The following is a 21,127-nucleotide window of genomic DNA, read 5'->3' as shown; positions in this document are numbered from 1 at the left end:
TAGTATTTTAAAATTATAAACCGTTTTATAAAAAGCTTTTTTATTCATAACATTTCAAAAATATACTGTAAATAATAATAATGATTGATATGAATCCAGCTCGCCTCATCATGTTTCAATGGACCGTGGCGTCTGATTTCCAATGTCGGTATGACCGTTACAACAATTTGGACCTTCTTTTTCTCGAGGAAATTCACTGTCCGAAATGCTTATTATTTTATCTCTTGATTATTTACAGCACATTTGGTTAAGGAATAATAAGGAACAAGATACATACTCTGGATCAATCATAATGAATATAAGCCCAAACTTTTAAGAAATTATTTATTTGTTATATTCTATATGAAAATAATCATTTCAGTGTTTTATTTGGTTTCCAGCTCTGGCCGAGCGCGGGGGCCGCGTGGCCCTCCGTGCAACCTTTGGAATGTGAAAATGAAAATTTCGAGCTCAACCCACAAAATACCACAAGTTTGTACTAAGTTTAAATGCCAGTGTGGTCTCTAAATATGGCCATTGCATCAGTAATAACCAACAATGTTGCATCGTTATAATTTAATTATGTATTTATAAATATTACTACACAATCTATTAGTCACATAATATACAAGATTTGTTTGAACCCAGAGCTCGTAAAGTCGAATGCATTGTCCGCTTGTCAGCACTAAGTTCGTGTACCGCCGTGTCAGCGCGAGCGTCACGCGCGACATCAATCTATTACTATTTCGGGGCACTGTCTCTTCGGCGAGGTTTCGTCGTCGACTGGCTCTTTCCTTTTCAGGGGTTTGGTTTCGTTGTCGTCCCGCATGCCGTCGACGTTGGACTGGTACTCGGGCGCACCGGGCGCCGCCGCCAGCCGGTCGCCGCAGTCGTCCGCGTCGGCGTCGAGGCGCGCGGCGGCCGACTGCGAGGGCGCGATGTGGCCGCGCGCGCCGCCCGCCGGCTTCTTGCTCGTTTGCACTCGAGCTTTTATAGCTCTCGTCAACTGAACTATGTCGGCCGGGGAACCCTGCAAATTTAGTACACAGCATTCATCACGTCTGATCTGACAATTACACTCATCACTATGCCACTACAATTATTTAATTAAATGAAAACGACTCTTCATTTGCTTTAGATTTTTTTGCGATTAGTGTGACACAATACTAACGTCTCAAACTAACTAAGGTCTCAAAGTAAGCATCGCGCACTTTCTGTTGCCTTTTAGCAGCATCGTGTTAGTACTAAGCACATTTACATAATGACCGTTTTGATAAGTTTTCTTTTATTTGCATGGATGATTCTTCGCAAATAATACGTCATTTATGAATGATAGATGTCCAATGCCATGTACGACATTGTCCAATGCTATGTACGCCATTGTTGTCACATGCATCAGGCCATAAATTAGTTTAAATTTATTTTCAATGTTAGATGTTTGTGATGTGGCAGTACTTATGTAAATAAATAAATAAATAAATAGCATTTGCCCGCGACTCCGTCCGCGTGGAACAATTACCTTGGCATAACGTTAAATTTTACTCCCACTTCATTTACACAGAAAGTGAAATAGAATGTCAAGGAGCGATTTTGAAACATTCTTTATTGGTGCTCCACTTGTATTGGTCTTACCGTGATGTTATACAGCCTATAACCTTCCTCAATAAATGGGCCATCTAACACTGAAAGAATTTTTCAAATCGGACCAGTAGTTCCTGAGATTCAAACAAACAAACTCTTCACCTTTATTATATTAGTATAGAAGACACATTCATCTTCTATAAACTACCTTAAGTAACGAAGGTAATCTATTCATCTCAAAAACTTTGGGTCTGTGATTTAGAAGTCATAAAAGTACAATAAGGAGTGCATTACCATAATGAGGAACAGTTTGATCTGCTGTTGTGCGTCGAGCGCGGTGATGCGCAGCGACTTGGGTCCGGCCTGGTCGGCCAGCATGTCGGGCCACAGCTTGGTGTTGAGCACGACCCGCAGCGAGCCCGCCACGCGCACCACGAGCCGCGCGCCCCCGCCCCCCGCCGCCCCCGCCCCGCCGCCGCCGCACTCGTTGAGCCGCAGCACGCCGCGCCCGCGCTCCCGCCAGCTGCCCGCCTCCCACGCGAACAACCGACATGAGATCTGATAATGTACAACAACCTTTAGAATTCGTTCTTACTGGACCATAAACTACAACTAAAACGTTAATAGAGTAAAACCTTAACTGGTGGTAGGACCTTTTGTGAGTCGGGACGGGTAGGTACCACCGCCTGGCCTATTTCTGCCGTGAAGCAGTAATGCGTTTCGGTTCGAAGGGTGGGACAGCCGTTGTAACTATACTGAGAGCTTAGAACTTATATCTCAAGGTAGGTGGCGCATTTACGTTGTAAATGTCTATGGGCTCCAGTAATCACTTAACACCAGGTGGGCTGTGAGCTCATTCAGCCATCTAAGCAATAAATAAATAAAAAACCTTAACTGATTTAAGGTAAGGTTTAATGGTAGGCAGCGGCTTGGCTCTCCCCCTGGCATTGCTGAAGTCCATGGGCGACGGTAACCACTCACCATCAGGTGGGCCGTATGCTCGTCTGTCTACAAGGACAATAAAAAAAATTATTAACAGGTCTTTTTATTTTTATGTCTTAGTAAAATTTGGATTATTTCAAGTCACGCTTCATCTTGCAATACATTCTCTAAGCATTGTTTATAAAACATTTCAATGATAATACAGGGTGTTAAGGATCTCTAAATCCCTCTCCAAACAAATTTTTATTCTCGCCCACCACCGAGCTTCACTTCATGGAGCGATCACGAATGCATATACATCTTTAACTATTACATTTTCTAGTACACTATATTGCACTTCATGATTATTTGTTCTTCAGTTTTTATCTTTTAATAAGCCTGTAAATAAGAGCCAAATCGTTTCATTGAAGAGAACAACAAGACATCCAGCACGGAACACAGGGTATTCAATATGCACAAGACTGTGTAAACTAATGCATCAATAAATAAATAAAAACTGTAATTTATTATTAAGTAGTTTTAAAACCTGTAAAACATTTGTTTCGTCCTCTTCCCCAGTGATTGTACAGTTTGTAGTAGGCGGCAGAGGTCGTGCATGTGATCTTTCGTATTCTGCAGCAGCTGCTACTAAGGCATCACGATTACTTGTTTCAGCTCTACTAGACTCAGATTCCTGAAAAATACATTTCTAAATGTATTACATAATATTTTTATCTTGAAATGTTTACTTTACAATACTAATAGTATTGTAACCCATTTGCTACTATTCATAAATTTTATGTGTTTTTCTAAACAATCAAATATTATATTTTAACAAATAAAATAAAACTTTATTAAACTGGCATTCCGTCATCTATTCATGATAGCTGTAGTCAAAAAGTTAAGAATATGTTTTGACAGTTCCAATGTTGCAGCTATCTAAGGCATTTTTTAAAAGAAAAGAATCAATGACTTAAGCTACAGTCCGGATCATTATGTACCCAGGTTGTCTTCACAAATATTTATAACAATAAAGGAACAATATTCAGTTAAAATAAATATGTACAATTTATGAATCATTATCATGACTAAATTTACCTATACTGAGACCTTAGAACTCATAACTCAAGGTGAGTGGCGACATTTACGTTGTAGATGTTTATGAGCTCCAGTAGCCGCTTTACACCAGGTAGTGGCTGTGAGCTCGTCCACCCATTTATGCAGTAAAAAAAAAATGCATGCATCATGATTAAAAGTAACAATACCACTGCCCTTGTTGTTCTACATTGTTACAGTTATGCATCAAATTGAAGAGTATGATAACCAACAACAATATGGATATATTTTTCTATTACTTCATAATGTCTAAGGGCTGTTAACTGCTCTTGCTAGCCCTGATGCCAATAAAATCAAACTACTTTCTAAGATCAAAATCACAAAACTCCATTATACTCTATTCACAAATGAAAAGGAACCACACCTGATTATTTTCTTTAACTGAAGCTGCAGCATTTGTGAAAAGTAATTCAGTTGTCCCATTTGAAGAGCTATGTTCTGTCGCGGAGGCTTCACCATTATTCCCATTTTCTTTAATAACTACCCTTTCACTAAGATTTTGACCAAACACAAAACTAGGTGCGGCTGGGCTGTTGGTTGCTGGCACCGCATTTACATTGCGAGAAGCCACATTTGCTCCACCTAAAGGCACAAACTGTGGCACCTCGATATTCTCTTTGGATTCATTGAGTCTGTTTTCAGAAGCTTCTTTGTCTTTCTCCTTTCCTGATTCTTCAATTGGGTTTGGTTTAAGGAATGGATTAGTTGTCGCTTTCAATTGTGGAGGGCGTAGCACTGAACCTAAGAAAATATTGGCATTAATCAAAACAAAAACAAAATTTGGTTGAAATGGCTCTAGCCATGTTTGATTTTAATTTGAATAAATTATTAAGTTGGGTATAAATTTTATAAAGGTAAGTGTAAGTTAGTTATAGGTTAGTTTAAAATTAATAAATACAAGTAATAAACAGACAACAGGAAAACTAACGAGAGTTAAAAATTATTAAGTTAAACATTATCTACTCAACTATAAAAAATTTACAAGAAATTATGTCCGAAAGACATGCCCAACAAAATAATAATTAATTGCAGCCAGTCGAAAATATCACAAGTGTCCATTTTTATATAAATCTTACCAAAAGGATTATTTGTTTTATTCGAAGTGGAACTAAAACTAGGTGATCCAAATCCTCCTAAGCGAGGCTTGGCCAATACCATTCTGGTTTGTGATGTTCCATTGCACATATCTCCTGGGGTTTTTTCTAAAAAAATTAAGATCTTATAATACCATTGTTTTGAATAAAGTTTTGGATAAAGTCGTAGTGGCCTAAAGGATAAGACGTCCAGTGCATTCGTATATAGCGATGCAACGGTGTTCGAATCCCGCAGGCGGGTACCAATTTTTCTAATGAAATACGTACTTGACAATTGTTTACGATTGACTTCCACAGTGAAGGAATAACATCGTGTAATAAAAATCAAACCCGCAAAATTATAATTTGCGCAATTACTGGTGGTAGGACCTCTTGTGAGTCCGCACGGGTAGGTACCACCGTCTCGCCTATTTTTGCCGTGAAGCAGTAATGCGTTTCGGTTTGAAGGGTGGGGCAGCCGTTGTAACTATACTGAGACCTTAGAACTTATACCTCAAGGTGTGTGGCGCATTCACGTTGTAGATGTCTATGGGTTCCAGTAACCACTTAACACCAGGTGGGCTGTGAGCTCAACCACATATCCAGGCAATAAATAATAAAATAAAAAAAGAATATGAAAATGAGGCAAAAACTTGAGAAGTTCCAGAATATTTGGAGAATCAACTAAATGTTGACAGGTAATCTAATTTTCTCTCTAGACTACAACTGTCCTTACTATAGTTTGCATATATACACAATTAAAGTCTACTTAAACAAGTGTGAATGATTTAAAGATTGAATAATTTTGATGGCTTTATCGAAATCAATAAATAGTTGAAAAAATCTAGTTTCAAAACAACCACAACTTGACTTAAGATTGTGAATGGCCAACACAGTGATCATGTACCTAAATCTCTTCCAGTTTACATTGTTTGTTTTAACATTATTGCATCTTACTAGATCAGAAATATAGGGTTATTTATTTATTAACGTATTCTAGTTTATTAAACCACTACTATTTTAGTAAAAGCGAATCAAGTTCACATCATAAAGTAGTGCAAAACTTGTTGACGATGTTAGATAGCGTATTTGAACATGTGAAAAAGAGAAGATCAATATTTCATTGTTCACAAAGCGTTGTTCAAATCTTACAGTGTATAAAGAAGGGTCTTTACTGCGAGAAATGACTAGTTTTCGCCGTCGGCACTATGTAATAAATATTACGTTGGCGATGAAGCATGAGGGCTTACTAGAGCATCCTGTTAAGGTAACTAGAATACGGTAAGTCATTGAATTTTATTAGAACTATTATGGGCTGTATGAATTTTAATAAAGTTGTGCGTTATGTTTCTTTGCAATTGTGTCACTATTCACAAAATAAAATTTAATTTTGTACCTTGCTTTGCGTCTTCCATTGTCGATTTTTTCATTTTTTTTCTCACTTTTTGAGTTGCTAGTTACCAAAACGCAGAACTGTTTTTATTTTTTAAAACTGCTCTTTGCACAGATTAGTGCGGCCATTTATATTTTTGATAATTAATCGGCAAAGGCAGTTGATAACATAGTTGTTGCCCAAGTCATACTTAATACGTCTAATATTTAGGAACCCGAGTGCAACTGCCCACCAGTTTCAATATTTTCACAGATAAGGCAGTTCCCCATCGACTTAAAATACATTAATTGACTACTCAGACCGTAAAATTAGCAGTTTCAGTATCACCGGTGTTCGAATTCCGCAGTAGGCGGGTACCAATTTTTCTATTGAAATACGTACTCAACAAATGTTCACGATTGAATACCACGGTGAAGGAATAACATTGTGTAATAAAAATCAAACCCACAAAATTATACGTTTGCGTAATTACTGGTGGCAGGACCTCTTGTGAGTCCGCGCGGGTAGGTACCACCACCCTGCCTATTTCTGCCGTGAAGCAGTAATGTGTTTCGGTTTGAAGGGTAAGGCAGCCGTTGTAACTATACTGAGACCTTAGAACTTATATCTCAAGGTGGGTGGCGCATTTACGTTGTAGATGTCTATGGGTTCCAGTAACCACTTAACACCAGGTGGGCTGTGAGTTCGTCCACTCACTAAGCAATAAAAAAACAACGTTAATTAAAAATACAACACATACTCTTTATTAATATATAATAGGTCTGATAGAGTCACGGGTGAGAATCAACTATGGCAGACAAATTAGAGCTAAGAATGCATAACATAGTGATATTAACGAGAGCGAGTATAAGTAAATTTACCATGTTTTACCGCAATTTTCAGACATGATATTTTCTGTAAATCCGACGCTTAAAATCGAAAAGCACAACCAAACCTTTGTTGTGGTGTTGTGGCAGCTTATTAATCGTTTAGCATTTTTGAAAGAACTCAAGGTTGGCATTGTGAAACTAAGCGCAGGATGTAATTTCTCAGGTTCTTCAAATAGTTAACTGGACTCTTAGAATCCCCACTATTTTACCTTCTATAATTCTTCTATTCTTTTACGGCTATTTCACTTCAACGCGTCTAACATGCGATTTTGTCTCGTTTCACCTCTTTTAAATCCATATCAATTCATAATTAATATATTCTTTCCAAATTTGATTTAATTTGTAGTAATTTGTACATTTTTATCACAACTTAAAATGTCTTCGACCTTTTTTGCAAGAGTTAGGTGTCTGGGCTTACTTCCCTTTGTTTGTCCAATCAGCGATTCAAATTTCAAACAAACGACATTGTCATTATTTGTGTACCTACTATCAGCAGTTGCCTCTGGAATCGAAATTTTGTTTGTGAAAACCTACCACATTTTACATTTGTCATTTAAACAAAAGCCATTAGTTTATGTAGTTACCAACGTAAAATATTATTATTACATTCCAATAAAAATAACTTACGTATAGTGTTATCAGATCACGTATTATTTACAATTACAACACACTAATCATACAAATGTGTTTTAGTAAAATTAATAGTTTTATGAGAGTTGAAGTTTACAAACTTCGATTTCTATGTAGATAATTGGTTGTTTCTTTCGGAAACGAATATACATTGGGCTTGCATAAAGGCGACTTCAAATAGTAAATAAAGGTAAATCTTTTTTTTGTTTTTAAATATTTGAAATGAAAATCACATTTGATTTTGTTTCATCACGTTTAATTTTCAGTGTAGATAAAACATATAGTACGTTAAAGACTAAAATATAAAAAGAAGTTTCTTGCCCAGCATGATTTCCAACCTAAAAACTATGAAAATAAAATTACACAAATGAAAGTAAATAGCAACTTTGCAAGTTTTTTTTAATAAATTTTGGACTATATTTTAGTATGGTATCAATAAAACAAACCTTATAAAATTTGTTTCATTTCTGTTTACAATTTCCTAATGAAATAAATGGAAGAAAAAACTTAAATAGGAAAAATTCAAATAATATTAAAACCAACTTACAGTGGGATAGGTGTCAATTTAGTTAGTTTGAATCTCAATAAATAAATAAAAAAATATTAGTCTATTCAAATAACTTTAGCTTATTTTTAATACGCAACACTCTTCAAAGCCAGCTGATTTTGCAAAACGCATTCCTTTTTTACCTATTAAAACATTTTACAGTGACTACATAATTCTAAATATGATAATCTTGAAATATGGATACCATATAACATACAAAGCATTTAAGAGTGCTGTGAAGTGAAATTTAATCTAAAAAAAATTATGTGTAACTTAAGTATAAATTTAAACATAACAAAGTTATGTGAAATTAAAAATGGACCATGGCAAAATACTGAAGCTTATTTATACAATTATTAATCTAAGAACGTACCAGGCTGTCAGAAAAATGACATTAACATTTATAATCCATCCTCAATAAATTCTCTTTGAAGGTGCCATCCAGGTTACCTCGTCGCCCCGTTGCTCTTTTCAGCACCCGCTTTAGCAGAACCAATCTAGGCAAGCACTCACCTACTCCTCGTCTAACTAACCTTTATAATAATCTAGTCAGAAAAGTTGAAAACCTTGACATATTTGGTGATTCCCTTCCAATATTCAAGAACAAAATTATAAAAAGTTGTTATTGAACCTCAGCCTTAGCCTTGGTCTGAGTACTCGGGTATTACTGTCCTTGTTGTCTTTCTTTTGTTTTAAATTTTTTATTATTATTAATAGTATTGTTAAATCTCTATTGATATATTAATGTAATGCATGCTGTGATTGCCTCTAATTAGAGTTGCAGTTATCAATTGCTCTATACATGTCAATGTTATTTTATGTCTTACTGTAAACCCTGTCGGTAATCCTTAAATAAATAAATAAATAAATAATTTTAAAGCACAAAAAGCAAAGAGTAATATGTAATTTGTCTCAAACACTTCAGTGCCTATATGTATATTAAATTCATTTAGCATGGTACATTCTTCATTATTTGCAAGTAATATGTTGCTGTAAGGTAAACATTTTGAATATAAAGTTTTCATTCAGATTACAAAAACATACATACATCTGGAAGATTTTGGATATGAAAATTATTCTGAAAATGTATAAAGATTTTAAGGGGTGAAGGCCATTTGGCTTAAGCAAAATTTTGCAACTGCACAGTAGAGTCATTTAAAGGTTAAAATTTTATAACAAAAAAACTTCTTCAGCTATTTGCCATTCAAACTAAAAAGTTTAATTAAAAACGTTGAATGATGGATGTTAATACTAAATAAAAGGGACTTTTAATTACAAAGATAATAATATATAAAATGTCACATATTAAGGTAAATGTTGCTTAAACGAAATAGCCTTTCAACCCTTGATATTATATTCCAGCAACTACTACCACTACTTAAAACCTCAGCTTCCATCTTTAAGTTGTGTGGCTGGTCTGAATTGTTAGGTAAAATCATACTATTTTTTTCTTAAACACATAGTCTGGCCTCAACTTTGTGATAACTGTCATATCAATGAAACCGTGATACACATTTAAAGTGAGATCAGTTAAAGTGAGTATCCACTATGGTATCTATGGGTTATTATAACTGCTAGAGAAAAGGTGAGCTATGAGTGGTTTGTCTTGTCGCCCATTATAGAAATATTACATTGTTGTGTAGTCTCAATGGCTCGCAATCTACATTTTTCTTATCAAAACATGTAACAACAAACCGTTTCCATATTAGAATTTCTTTTTATGATATTTTATTTAACTTAATACTTACGTTCATCATCCAGATGAGCTATACATCAGTTATGTGTATTATTAGTTATATATTCATCAGTTATACAGATATTGCTAACTAAACCACGACAGACATTTTTTACATAACAGCAACATCAATTTTTTTTTATGTTTGTAATTTAGTGGTCTCAAGAACATTAGGAATTAAATAAAACTTTTTGATGTAATTCATGGAACATCTCTATTAAACGCGGCCTGGCAGCGACGTTGTCTACTCAGCTGCAAGCGCACGTGTATGGTTTTTGAACAATTCGTAAGCGTTTCAGTCGCAGCCAAATTTTATAAAGGATTTTATAAAGAAATGCCACTCACCTCGGCGAGACTTTGGCATTGAAAACTATTCACTAGTACTAACCGACACGTGCTTTATTCATATTCCTTCGTTCACGAAAAAAGTTACATTAGAAACTTCGGAAATTATTAAACCGGAAAAATAATGCCATAATTAAATTAGTTTAGTTCATATAAATACCATAAATGGCACGCTAAGAAGGTTGATACGAAAAAAAAGTGTATTCTCTGAATTTGATACGTGCATCGCGTAGAGTCTAGCGTACTAACCGCGGCTCAAATTTGAAATGCGAGTAAGCGTACCGTCGTTAATAGGAGTGGGTGATATAAATCGTATATAGATTCAATATCTATATATCGCAGCAATATCGTTGAATCCGATATCGCCCCGCACAAAATCTATATATCGATATCAGCCGATACACGATATTGCTCGATGTGATGCGCATCGCCATATCGGACCGATTCGTGAATCGAAATCTATATTTCGATATCAGCCGATACACGATATTGCTCGATGTGATGCGCATCGGCATATCGTACCGATTCGTTAATATCAGCAATATTCGTTTGGTTCGTATCGAATCGGCCAGAGTGAGTGAGCGCACGATATCATGTGATGAATGAAACAGAAACAGGCATTATCCATACAATTGTAAACCTTATATTTAAGTCCATATGTCTGTAGATTATTCTTAGCGTATCAGCAGGATACAATTAAGGAAAGAAGTTTCAACTTTCGACCCTAACTTGAATGCAGTATAGCCTATTTGCATCGTTGAATTTAATTTCACGCGCTTTGACCTTGAACTAGAATTTTTGGACAAGTGTTTATAAATACTTAAAAGTTTTTTGTGTTTGATTTTTAAAGTACACATTTTTCTATTTTTAGTTGAATCCAAATAATTGAGTTTATTTCTTGTGTTTGTATTAAACTTTTGAAATCTACACTCTTTTGGTATATTTTGTAATTTTAAATTAAGACACAAAATACTAAAAACTGAAAATAATGTAGCCAGTCCTAAGCCTGGTAAAAGCATGAAGGAAAGTTTTTTTGATATTTTTATTTTCATGTTATTTTTATTACTTTAAGATCATATTATAAATTGATATCAGAAAACCAACCGTATAACGTTGACTTAAATCTATATCTACTACGATATTATATCAGCGTATCGTTTCAAATCTCAAATATCATGAATCGAGAAAATCTACTAGCATACATCAATATATCATCATCAGCATCATCATGCTTTCCTATTACCCTCTGCTGGGGTGTAGGGCTCGAATCAAATTTTTCCATTTGTATCGGTCTTGGGCAGTCTGTTCTAGCTCCTCCCACGTCATGCCCAAGACCCCTAGCTCCTGCTCCACCGAGCGACGCCAAGTTGTTCTGGGGTATTCCATCAATATATAGATTCAGAAAATATATAGATTCAATATCCGATATTGATCCTCGATATATAGATACGATTCGATACGCGGCAAAACCGATATTACCCACTCCTAGTCGTTAATACGTCATATTGTACTGGGTACTTGTGATTCGGTGTGATAACAGTGACGTCGCTTGATAAGATCCACGGGACGAACACGTCGAAGCCAAATCAGGTAAGCGTCGACAGTCGGTGAGAGATATCTACCCGTAGTCGACTGCGTCGGTTGTTCTAGATAAACAAATGGAATACTGTGATATGCAGTGTATAAAGTCGATAAAATTGTGATCTAGTGAAGTGCTTGTAAAATTACAGTGATGAAGGTTGATGCCGTTACAATTTGTACTGGCCGATGTGGGAATTGCAGTATTAAAAATGGTACGAGAAGTAAATAAATTGAAAGCTACAAAGCGGTTGTGTTTTATATCTTTATCGATCTCAATCTAGCGAATTTAAGATTTAATAACCTCTGACGCTCTTCAATTGATACTCTGCTCATGTACAATTGTGAAGTGAAACAGACAGAATATATAATCTTTCAATTGCAGAAAAAGTTATAAACTTAATGTTTATTTTTGTTAAAAAATCCCTAATGAAACAAAAGTTTAAACGTAGAATTAGTAAAAGTAAAATTAAACATGAAATAATTTTGTTATCTTTGTTTGAGACGAACTAAGTGTTAGTTTTACCATTATTTTGTGAAGCCTATTTTGTGCTTTTAAATAAAATGTAAATAACGTGAGCTACATCGGTACTTAAAAAATATGTCATTCTTAAACTAAAAAGTAATAAGCGTAAGACTGTCATCATCATCATAGTCGGTTGTTCTTTGCAGAGCACTCATGATCATGTGGAATTCGTTTTTATTGAAGCCGAATAACAGATTTTCTCCATAGTTTTATAGTTCCATAGTAAGACAGATAGTACGGTTCACGTCTTAAATACTAATTACACGCAAATTTTTTTGTTCATTAAAATAACACCGCCAATTTTAAAATGTACTCAAGTGGTAAATTACAACAGTTCACTCTACCGAAACATCACAAATAAAACATAAAACAGCAAAACTTTTAGTAATAATGAATTTGTGGCTACCAAAATGGGGTTTATCGCGACATCATATAGGTAACAGTTTAAAGAAAGGTACCGTTTGATAATTTATGATCTACTGGAGTTGCTAGGATTACTAAGACGATATTAAATTGTTGTAAATTGTAATGTATCCATTTTTAACGTTATTCATCGAATTTACATACATTGCATGTAATAATAACCCACTGAGTATCTAGTAGGATCTTCTCAATGATTCGCGATTCCGATCCGGTGGTAATTCTGCGAAGCACTGTTCTTGCTAGAGCCAGTGTTAGCACACTTGCTGAACTTGAACCCAGTAAACTCACCAACTACCTACATAGTGTTGCTGGAATATTTCCTTAGGCTACCAAAATGTTTATAAAGTAGTTATTTATTTATAACAAGGCACGGCGATAGTATTTCCTGTGTTTTTTTTTACAAAAAAAAAAACAAAAATGTTTATCCGGTTCGACCCGGTGTTTCAAGGTAGCATCTGATTATGATGTCAACGGACTTGACGTTTATCAAAAATTCCTTGGAAACAGCGGCTAATTTACGTCAAACGAAAATGCATCGTAATGCTGTAAATAAACGGTTTTATTGTCGCAGGTACAATAATGGAAACTGACGAAGACTCGCGACGGACCAACATGCTGGATGACCTGCCTCCGATTAGTTGTGACAGCAACTTCGAGGATTCCGCCGGGAGTGGGTCCAACGAGATCGGCGATATGACATTCTGCATGGGAAATTACATCAGTGAGTTCATGAAGGTAAGTTATAAACATTTTCTGAACTGTGAACCTAAAGGAAATAGTATGTGGCGGTAGCCATCATATAACTCAAGATATCTGCCTGAATCTCGCTTGCGACATTTTCAAGCTTGCATAAATGAGGCCGTCAGCGCGAAAGTGGCCTAAGCTTACTATAGTTAGTATGGAGGCAACTAGGTTTGAATTTTCATGAATTTAAATTTGAGTAGACAAAAAGACCATACGCGTAAAAATGATGTTTACAAAGCTATCTATTATCTATGGGTGAAACTATGGATAGGCCGGTTTTGCATCAAAATTTATTAAATTTTAAATAAATTCCAATATATGTATATGTATATATATATAAGCTTGAATATAAAAAATTGTGGGTTAGGCCACTTTTGCGCTGACGGCCTCAAATACAAGTTCCGAACTACAACATTCAGACCATCGGTCTACCGGGCAATCTCACCCGCTCGGTGCAAGATCTTTCCTTTCGTCGTTATACCCACAACTAGCGGCGGTACCCGCCTGCGAGATTCGAACACCGGTGCATCGCTCGATACGAATGCACCGGGCGTCTTATCCTTTAGGCCACGACGACTTCTACAACGTAAATGCCGTCACCTACCTTGAGATATGAGTTCAAGGTGTCAGCACAGCTACAACGGCTGACTCACCCTTCAAACAAAAACGCATTACTGCTTCACGGTAGAAATAGGCAGTATGGTGGTACCTACCCGTACGGACTCAAAAGAGGTTCTATAACCAGTAGTAACCAGTAGATGTTAACCACTCACCATAAGGTAGGCCGTATGCGCGTCTGCTACAAGGCCAATAAAAAAAAAGTACTCTACGACTCTCGCTTCTACGGTGCATCACAGGATTTATAACTGATAATTTTCCACTGTTTAGTGTTTGATGCGATTTATCTAATTTCTATCACGCTTTTATTAGCTTGATATGTATGTGTACATTCCTTTGTATGTAACGGAATCTTTCAATGTCGTCAACACGTCTGATTAATAAATAAAAATTTTACACGCATCAAGACCCGATAACAATACAATTATTTTATGGCTTATTTCTTCTTCGGCTTCGTTTCAATATCCTGACGAGTGGCAATAGGATTAAATCGGGAACGTTAGTTCAGTTGGCTACATAAGCGTGATTTTTTTATAAACTACATAATTTTGTTAAAAATCAAATCGCTCTAAAAACCTAATTAAATCTGTCATGTCACGCTAACTTATCATCATAGCGGTATTTTAAAAAAATAGCACAATGTAGGTATTTTACTCAATAATAGCCGTATAATAAATATATTGTGTAGTATGGTTAACACACTCATTATTTTCATCCTATTGTTCGCCCCATCAAGATTTAAATTAACATTTGATTTAGTTATAGTTTTGTTATTAACTTTTTTTTTAAAGTGTGGCTAAACACTTTCCACGGTTATTTTATTGATAAGAATAAATGTCATCAATAGATAGCTACTAAAAAAAAGAAGAAATATGGTTGACGAACAGAAGAGTGACTTGTTCACTGAACAGTTTGTCGTCGACATAGAGTAGACGGGCCACATTAGCCGCCGAGAATATTTCTCTTTTATCCATATAATTACATATACTTATCTATACAATATTAATGAACATATGTATAAACATAAATCGTATCGTAATCTCTCAAATCTTAAACTGGAACATGACTGAATTCTAATTGTGTGGAAGAAAACGTTTTCATTTAACTCTACTTAAGTGCCATCTATCGTGCGTTAGCGGTACTAAAAACCACCCCGGAATACCAATAATAACTGTACTAAATTACATCACAATCGAACACAACCGAATGAATGCATTGCAAACGCTGTTTGGGAGACAAACATTCATTTATATTTATAGCTCACTCAATAATGTTTACAAAAACACACAAAAGTGATATTTAAATTATAATGTAATTAAAACATATTTTTAAATTGTGCCTCTCGAGAACTGACGACGTTATAATAAATTCAACATATGAACAAATAATGTCCATATCATAACTCGGCTGAAATGTAGCCCGAAATGATTCTAGCAAAACTCTTGTTTACTTGAAAAATATTTAATAGTAGTGCTTCGTGCTAGTAATTTTTTTTTATTGCCTTTGTAGGCAGACGAGCGTACGGCCCACCTGATGGTGAGTGGTTACCGTCGCCCATGGACTTCAGCAATGCCAATGGCAGAGCCAAGCCGCTGCCTACCGCAAATAATGTTTCAAATATAACATTTTTGATAAACAAATTTTATTTAATTTCAAAACAATTTATATCTCATAAACTGAATCTCAATAGGAGTTTTTTTTAATAGATCTAGGTAATTAAACCTCTGTTCCGACCTGCTCTGTATTAGCAAAATCTTAATTAACTTAGACAGTTCTTAGTCTGTAAGTAAATTTTATAAATCTTAAGTAAAAAACCTAATCTTTCCATTATGCGAAATATTTCAATACTCCAAAATCAAATTCCTGTATTCATAGACAGTATTTGATACCTATAATTACAAATTGGATACATTGCGACGCGTGATCCGACTGTTATTGAATTGTGACGTAGGGTGAAACATCAAGTTGGTTCGATAAAATTAGGTTGACGTAATTACGTGATGTTTTAAATGCTCCTTTCCGTTTTGATGTTCCGCTCGTCTACCTACCTATATACGTAATATATAAAATAATAAGTTTTTTTTTATTTTATGGCTTAGATGGGTGGACGAGCTCACAGCCCATCTGGTGTTAAGTGGCTACTGGAGCCCATGGACATCTACAACGTAAATGCGCCACTCACCTTGAGATATAAGTTCTAAGATCTCAGTATAGTTACAACGGCTGCCCCACCCTTCAAACCGAAACGCATTACTGCTTCACGGCAGAAATAGGCAGGGCGGTGGTACCTACCCGCGCGGACTCACAAGAGATCCTACCACCAGTAAGGAGTAAGTGTATATTCAAATCATGATTCGGTCTGATTATTATTATGTTTAAGTAAATTATTTTTACCAAAGCGCTATACTTTTTAAGGAGGAAACTGGATTAGCAATCGATTATGGTTTAGCGTTCAATAAAAAACCTTAACAGACGTCTTGAGAAATATTTTAATGGGATAATGTGAAATGAAGGTCAAGTGAACACATTCAATAAATTAATTTCGAAACGCTGCGTCATGATGACTACTGAACAACTAAAACCATAGCTATAACTATTTATAATTCCATTTTATTTTTTTATCAGAAAAAAAAAACGTGTCGTTAGGTATTACATATCAATTTATGTTTTTATTTTGGAATCTTGATAATTAACTTATCCATGCTTATTAGCTTAAATTTTCTTAGACGAAACCGTTAGAACTATAAAAATTTATAGTTTAAGAACGCATTTCTGCATTAACATAGACCACTACTGGAAAATAATTTTATTAATCCATCCCTGAAGTGGGTCAGTCGTTAAAAAGTTGCAGTGTAAAATCTTATCAGGTTATATTCTCTTAAAAATTTGAATACATTAGCAATTAATATTTATCGCTTTATTTATTTTTTTATTATAGATTGCGTTGAAACTGGTCCTATTAATTCTCTTCTTGTTGTTACTGACTACGCACACGATTAGCGCCAACAAAGAAGGTGTATTTTTATTTATTGCTTAGATCGGTTCAGGAGATTACGGTGTTTAAGTAGTTACTTTAGCCCAAAGGTATCAATAACGTAAAGTCCACCTTAAGACGTGAGTCCTAAGTTTCAATTCTACAGCGCAACGGCTGCTCCTGTCGTCAAACCCGTAAGACTTTGTGGCAGGAATATGTAGGGTCGTAGTACCTACGTGTGCACAAGCCCTATCAACAGTAAAATTTTATATTAAAATGATAGTAGTGAGTTCCGCTGTGCCTATCACTGAATGTTCACCCGTTTGTTGCAAGTAATCGCGCGTCACTTGTATGTAGTACAACATACTGTGGCTATAAACATATCGCAAGTGCTAACAATATCGGACCTCTATATTTGAAGTAGCTTAACTATAAAATTAAAAAAAAAATACACTTTGAATAACTTTTAAACATATATTTTATCTATTCCAAAATTCTTTATTTGAAATTAAAAATTAAATTTAAATTTTAGCCCAAAAGGACCAAGTACACTTTCCGGCTCTTTTAAATCAATCAATTCAATCAATCTTTAAGGCTTAAAGTATTAAAATCGAAAGTAACAGAATATTACAATTCTTCAATCACGTATTTGGCGTTTGCCAAAAAAGGTACGATATGTTGACTAAGTTTGGTCGCAGCTACATATAACTCGCACTAAACGCTTCACTTTCCCCCCTTCGCCTTTTCATGAGTTCTGTCTCATGCGAGGTTCGGACGTGGGTTGTTGTGCGACAGGTTTTTAGTCGGTTCGACTTCGACACGCCTCGCCCGCCATCCCCAATGGAGGGCCGAAGTCCGGCGATTTCCTCCTAACAAAAAAAAAGAGCTACATATAACACCGTTCTACCGACAAATTACATCAACAAACAACATCATGTTTACTTAGTCCTTTTTTTTGTTGTGACATCCATGGTGAAGGAATCACACCGTGTAGTAAAATCATACCAGCAAAATTATAATTTGCGTAATTACTGGTTGGAGGACGTCTTGTGAGCCCGCTCTTCTGCCGTGAAGCAGTAATGAAGGATAAGGCAGCCGTTGTACTGTAAAAAGTGAGACCTTAGAACTCATGTCTCAAGGTGGGTGGCGGCATTTACGTTTTAGATGTCTATGGACTCCGGTAACCACCTAACATCAGGTGGGCCGTGAGCTCGTCCACCCACCTATACAATAAAAAAAATCATGATACCTAAAAAACGGGTTTGCGTTTTACTAGCTTTATATAAAATACATCTCATTCCACAATAAACTTGAATACAATTTAGAAATCATGGCGTGCCATTATTTATTTCAATAAAACAACATGCTTTCTAAGCTATATTGCGGGTTTTCTATGCATAATTTCTTAATGTACACTGTTTACTAAAGAAATACAAACGACACATCACTGTGTTTGTTGTCAACATACAATAGGTACCTACAAGAATTATTATCTTCGTAAAGTCCCAGCGTGTTTTCACACGAGGCAATGACGGAGCACATTCTTATCACGCACGCTAATATATACCAATAATGTAATATAGAATTCGGGTCCACATCGTGTGTTGTTCAATTTTGTATTATTCGAGACTGCAAAAAGGCACATACAATTTTTCTAGTTTTGATGTCCGTGAAACATCTTATCGCCCATTGGCGAATTTAATCTTGACTAATCTTGTTTGAATAAACATGATAATATTTTGATGTAATCTGCGTGTAATTCACCGAGGAAATTACAAGAAGAGGTTGTTTATGTTTTGCATACTATGTGTGTGTGTGTGTGTGTGTGTGTGTGTGTGCGCGCGTGTGTGCGCGTGGATATATGGGTGTGAGAGCGCGCGCGCGTGCTTATTAGAGTAAGATCCCAGGGCCCCCAGACGTCACGTATTTTCTGACGAACGAAATGTGGCCGATTACTTAGTGTTAGTATGTACTAAGAACGCATGCCTACCTGCTACCTTGCTTAGACGGCCAATTTTCAGGTATCAGGTAGATAATGCCCTCGCGCTCTTACCCACAGAGGTATTAAATTGAATTTAGGGGATGGTTGACCCTTTAAAGCGTCTGCAAAGCAATTCGGTCGACGGAAAGTGTCTGGGAGTATTGGCGACTTATTTTTAAGGATATTGCCTAAAATATACGTAAAAATCAGCTTTCAGAAAATACGTGAAGTAGGTCATGATTTTATGTACCTTGAGTACCTGATACCTGAAAATTGGCCGTCTAAGCAAGGTAGCAAGTAGGCATGCGTTCTTAGTACATACTAACACTCTACGCAATTGGCCACATTTCATTCGTCAGAAAATACGTGACGTCTGGGTGCCCTGGGATCTTGGACTATATGTTTATGTGTTAATAATTGATAATAAATCTATTGAAGCGTCTTGAATCAACTAAGAGCGTAAATAGTAACGTGGCAGAAAGGATCTAGATACTGTTTTGTTTATCAAATAAAAAAAAATTGAATTCGTAATTAAATAAAATTTTAATTTGTAAACATTTTGATCGTAATCATACAAAGACGAAATGAAGTACACAATATTATTACGGATTCTCGATTAATTTCATTATCAATTATTTATCAGTAATCTCACTTAATTTAGATTTAATATAATTAGGCCTACCGCTATAACAACGCAGAAAACACTGATGACCTAACAAACACCTGTCAGGCCCTAAATGTTTTGCTTTTCAGTAATTTTCTTCGGTTTTTGCTAGCAAAAAGTAAACCAGGAATTAAACAGTAAAAATAGTTTTATCTATTGCTTTAATTATTCATTTGTTATCCTTAAATTATGTTATTTGAAATAAGTGGATAAAATGAGCAGCCTTTGTAATTTAGGAATGTGTTATATCTCGACCTCAACAAGTATATTACAAAAGTAATAAATCATCTCATAGGGAGTAGTCGTCCTGGTGTTTAAGCAATTAAAATATTATTATAATAAACTCTATATAGGTGCTCTACGATTAAATTAAATTCAATACTTGTAAAGAAACAATGCTTGCACTAGAACTTGAACTAAACATGCAAAGGACATGGGCCACTCTCCACGGCCACTCTGCACGGCCCACTAAACGAAGTTCAAGGACAGTAATGAAATTAAGTTTAAATAACAGACTATATATCCCTTTTGTTATAAACAAATTAAAATTAATATTGTTCATGGGGATACAGAGATATTTAAAAAATAAGATAAGAATTTTAGGTTATATCATATGATTTTGCTGTCAATACACTGACACTTTAACATTATCATCAGCTTAAATATTATTTATATTACTATACTTTATGACACAGACCTAATTCAATAAACGCCAAGACTTTTTTTTATGCACAAAAAATATAATAAGCAGGTATATCGCAACGAAACACTTAATAATATCCACAATGCGCACGAGTGCGAAAACGACTAAACATTAAACAAGCGAGGTTTTTTTTTTGCTTAAGATCAATAGTTATTAATGATTTATTCTACGGATTTAAAAGTATAAAAATAGATTTTTGTTTAGATATAATGTTTTATATTAGTTGTTAAGGATCTCTAAATCCCCCTCCAAAAAGTTTTTACTCTCGCCCACCACCGAGCTTCACTTCATCGAGCGATCGCGAACGCATATGGGTCATACACAAATAGAGAATAAAAAAGTGCAGCAAAAAAATATCTCAGAATCAGTGTGAAACAAACTATTTATTATTTAGCTATTGATTATCAATCTTTTAATCACTGTAACCAAGATCAATATGTCTTATTTTTGGCATAATCGCAATTTTTATATTTTTGCGGACCACAGAAGAGACGATTTAGTCTACAAGAGAGATGAAAAGCTGTGATGCAGCGTAAGCTAAAATATATTAAGACAACATAATCAAAGACATGTAGCCACTGATATAAACGAATACCGACACGCAAATAAAATGTCAAAATAATCACATTAATTGGAAAATAATAAATAAAATAATAATATCTACAAAAAGGAAAATCCCTTCGGTGGACTTATGAAACAAAACAAAATTTCGAATGATAATAATTTT

The 21,127-nt window shown here is 35.2% G+C and overlaps 2 protein-coding genes and 1 long non-coding RNA gene across 4 annotated transcripts in view; 1 reads left to right on the top strand and 2 right to left on the bottom strand.

Annotated features, from left to right (window-relative positions):
* Window positions 1-310: 310 nt before the first annotated feature.
* On the bottom strand, window positions 311-6,227 carry LOC101745286 (ran-binding protein 3). The gene is made up of 6 exons (XM_038018845.2): window positions 6,067-6,227; window positions 4,674-4,799; window positions 3,962-4,338; window positions 3,029-3,175; window positions 1,855-2,118; window positions 311-1,009 (listed from the first exon to the last, which is right to left on the bottom strand). Exons 1-6 carry the CDS (start codon window positions 6,098-6,100, stop codon window positions 710-712), a joined length of 1,248 nt encoding a protein of 415 aa, XP_037874773.2. The 5' UTR covers window positions 6,101-6,227; the 3' UTR covers window positions 311-709.
* A 1,569-nt stretch (window positions 6,228-7,796) lies between these two features.
* LOC134201000 (uncharacterized) lies at window positions 7,797-11,626 on the bottom strand. The gene is made up of 2 exons (XR_009976141.1): window positions 8,993-11,626; window positions 7,797-8,522 (listed from the first exon to the last, which is right to left on the bottom strand). It is a non-coding gene; the product is annotated as an uncharacterized LOC134201000 (long non-coding RNA).
* Window positions 11,627-11,698: 72 nt separating this feature from the next.
* LOC101738440 (kelch-like ECH-associated protein 1B) overlaps window positions 11,699-21,127 on the top strand; it is a 31,762-nt gene continuing 22,333 nt past the window's right edge. The window contains exons 1-2 of one of the 2 annotated variants that reach the window (XM_038018868.2): window positions 11,699-11,779; window positions 13,288-13,451. In XM_038018868.2, coding sequence (XP_037874796.1) covers window positions 13,296-13,451 — 156 coding nt within the window. In that variant the 5' untranslated portion in view covers window positions 11,699-11,779; window positions 13,288-13,295. Of the gene's footprint in view, window positions 11,983-13,287; window positions 13,452-21,127 lie in introns of both variants that reach the window. The other variant, XM_038018864.2, reaches the window with a different exon arrangement.

The sequence above is a fragment of the Bombyx mori genome, chromosome 22, assembly GCF_030269925.1.
Source record: "Bombyx mori chromosome 22, ASM3026992v2".
NCBI classification, from domain to species: Eukaryota; Metazoa; Arthropoda; class Insecta; order Lepidoptera; family Bombycidae; genus Bombyx; species Bombyx mori.
The sequence above is the reverse complement of the archived record's forward strand: the minus strand, read 5'-3'. Positions and strand labels throughout refer to the sequence as shown.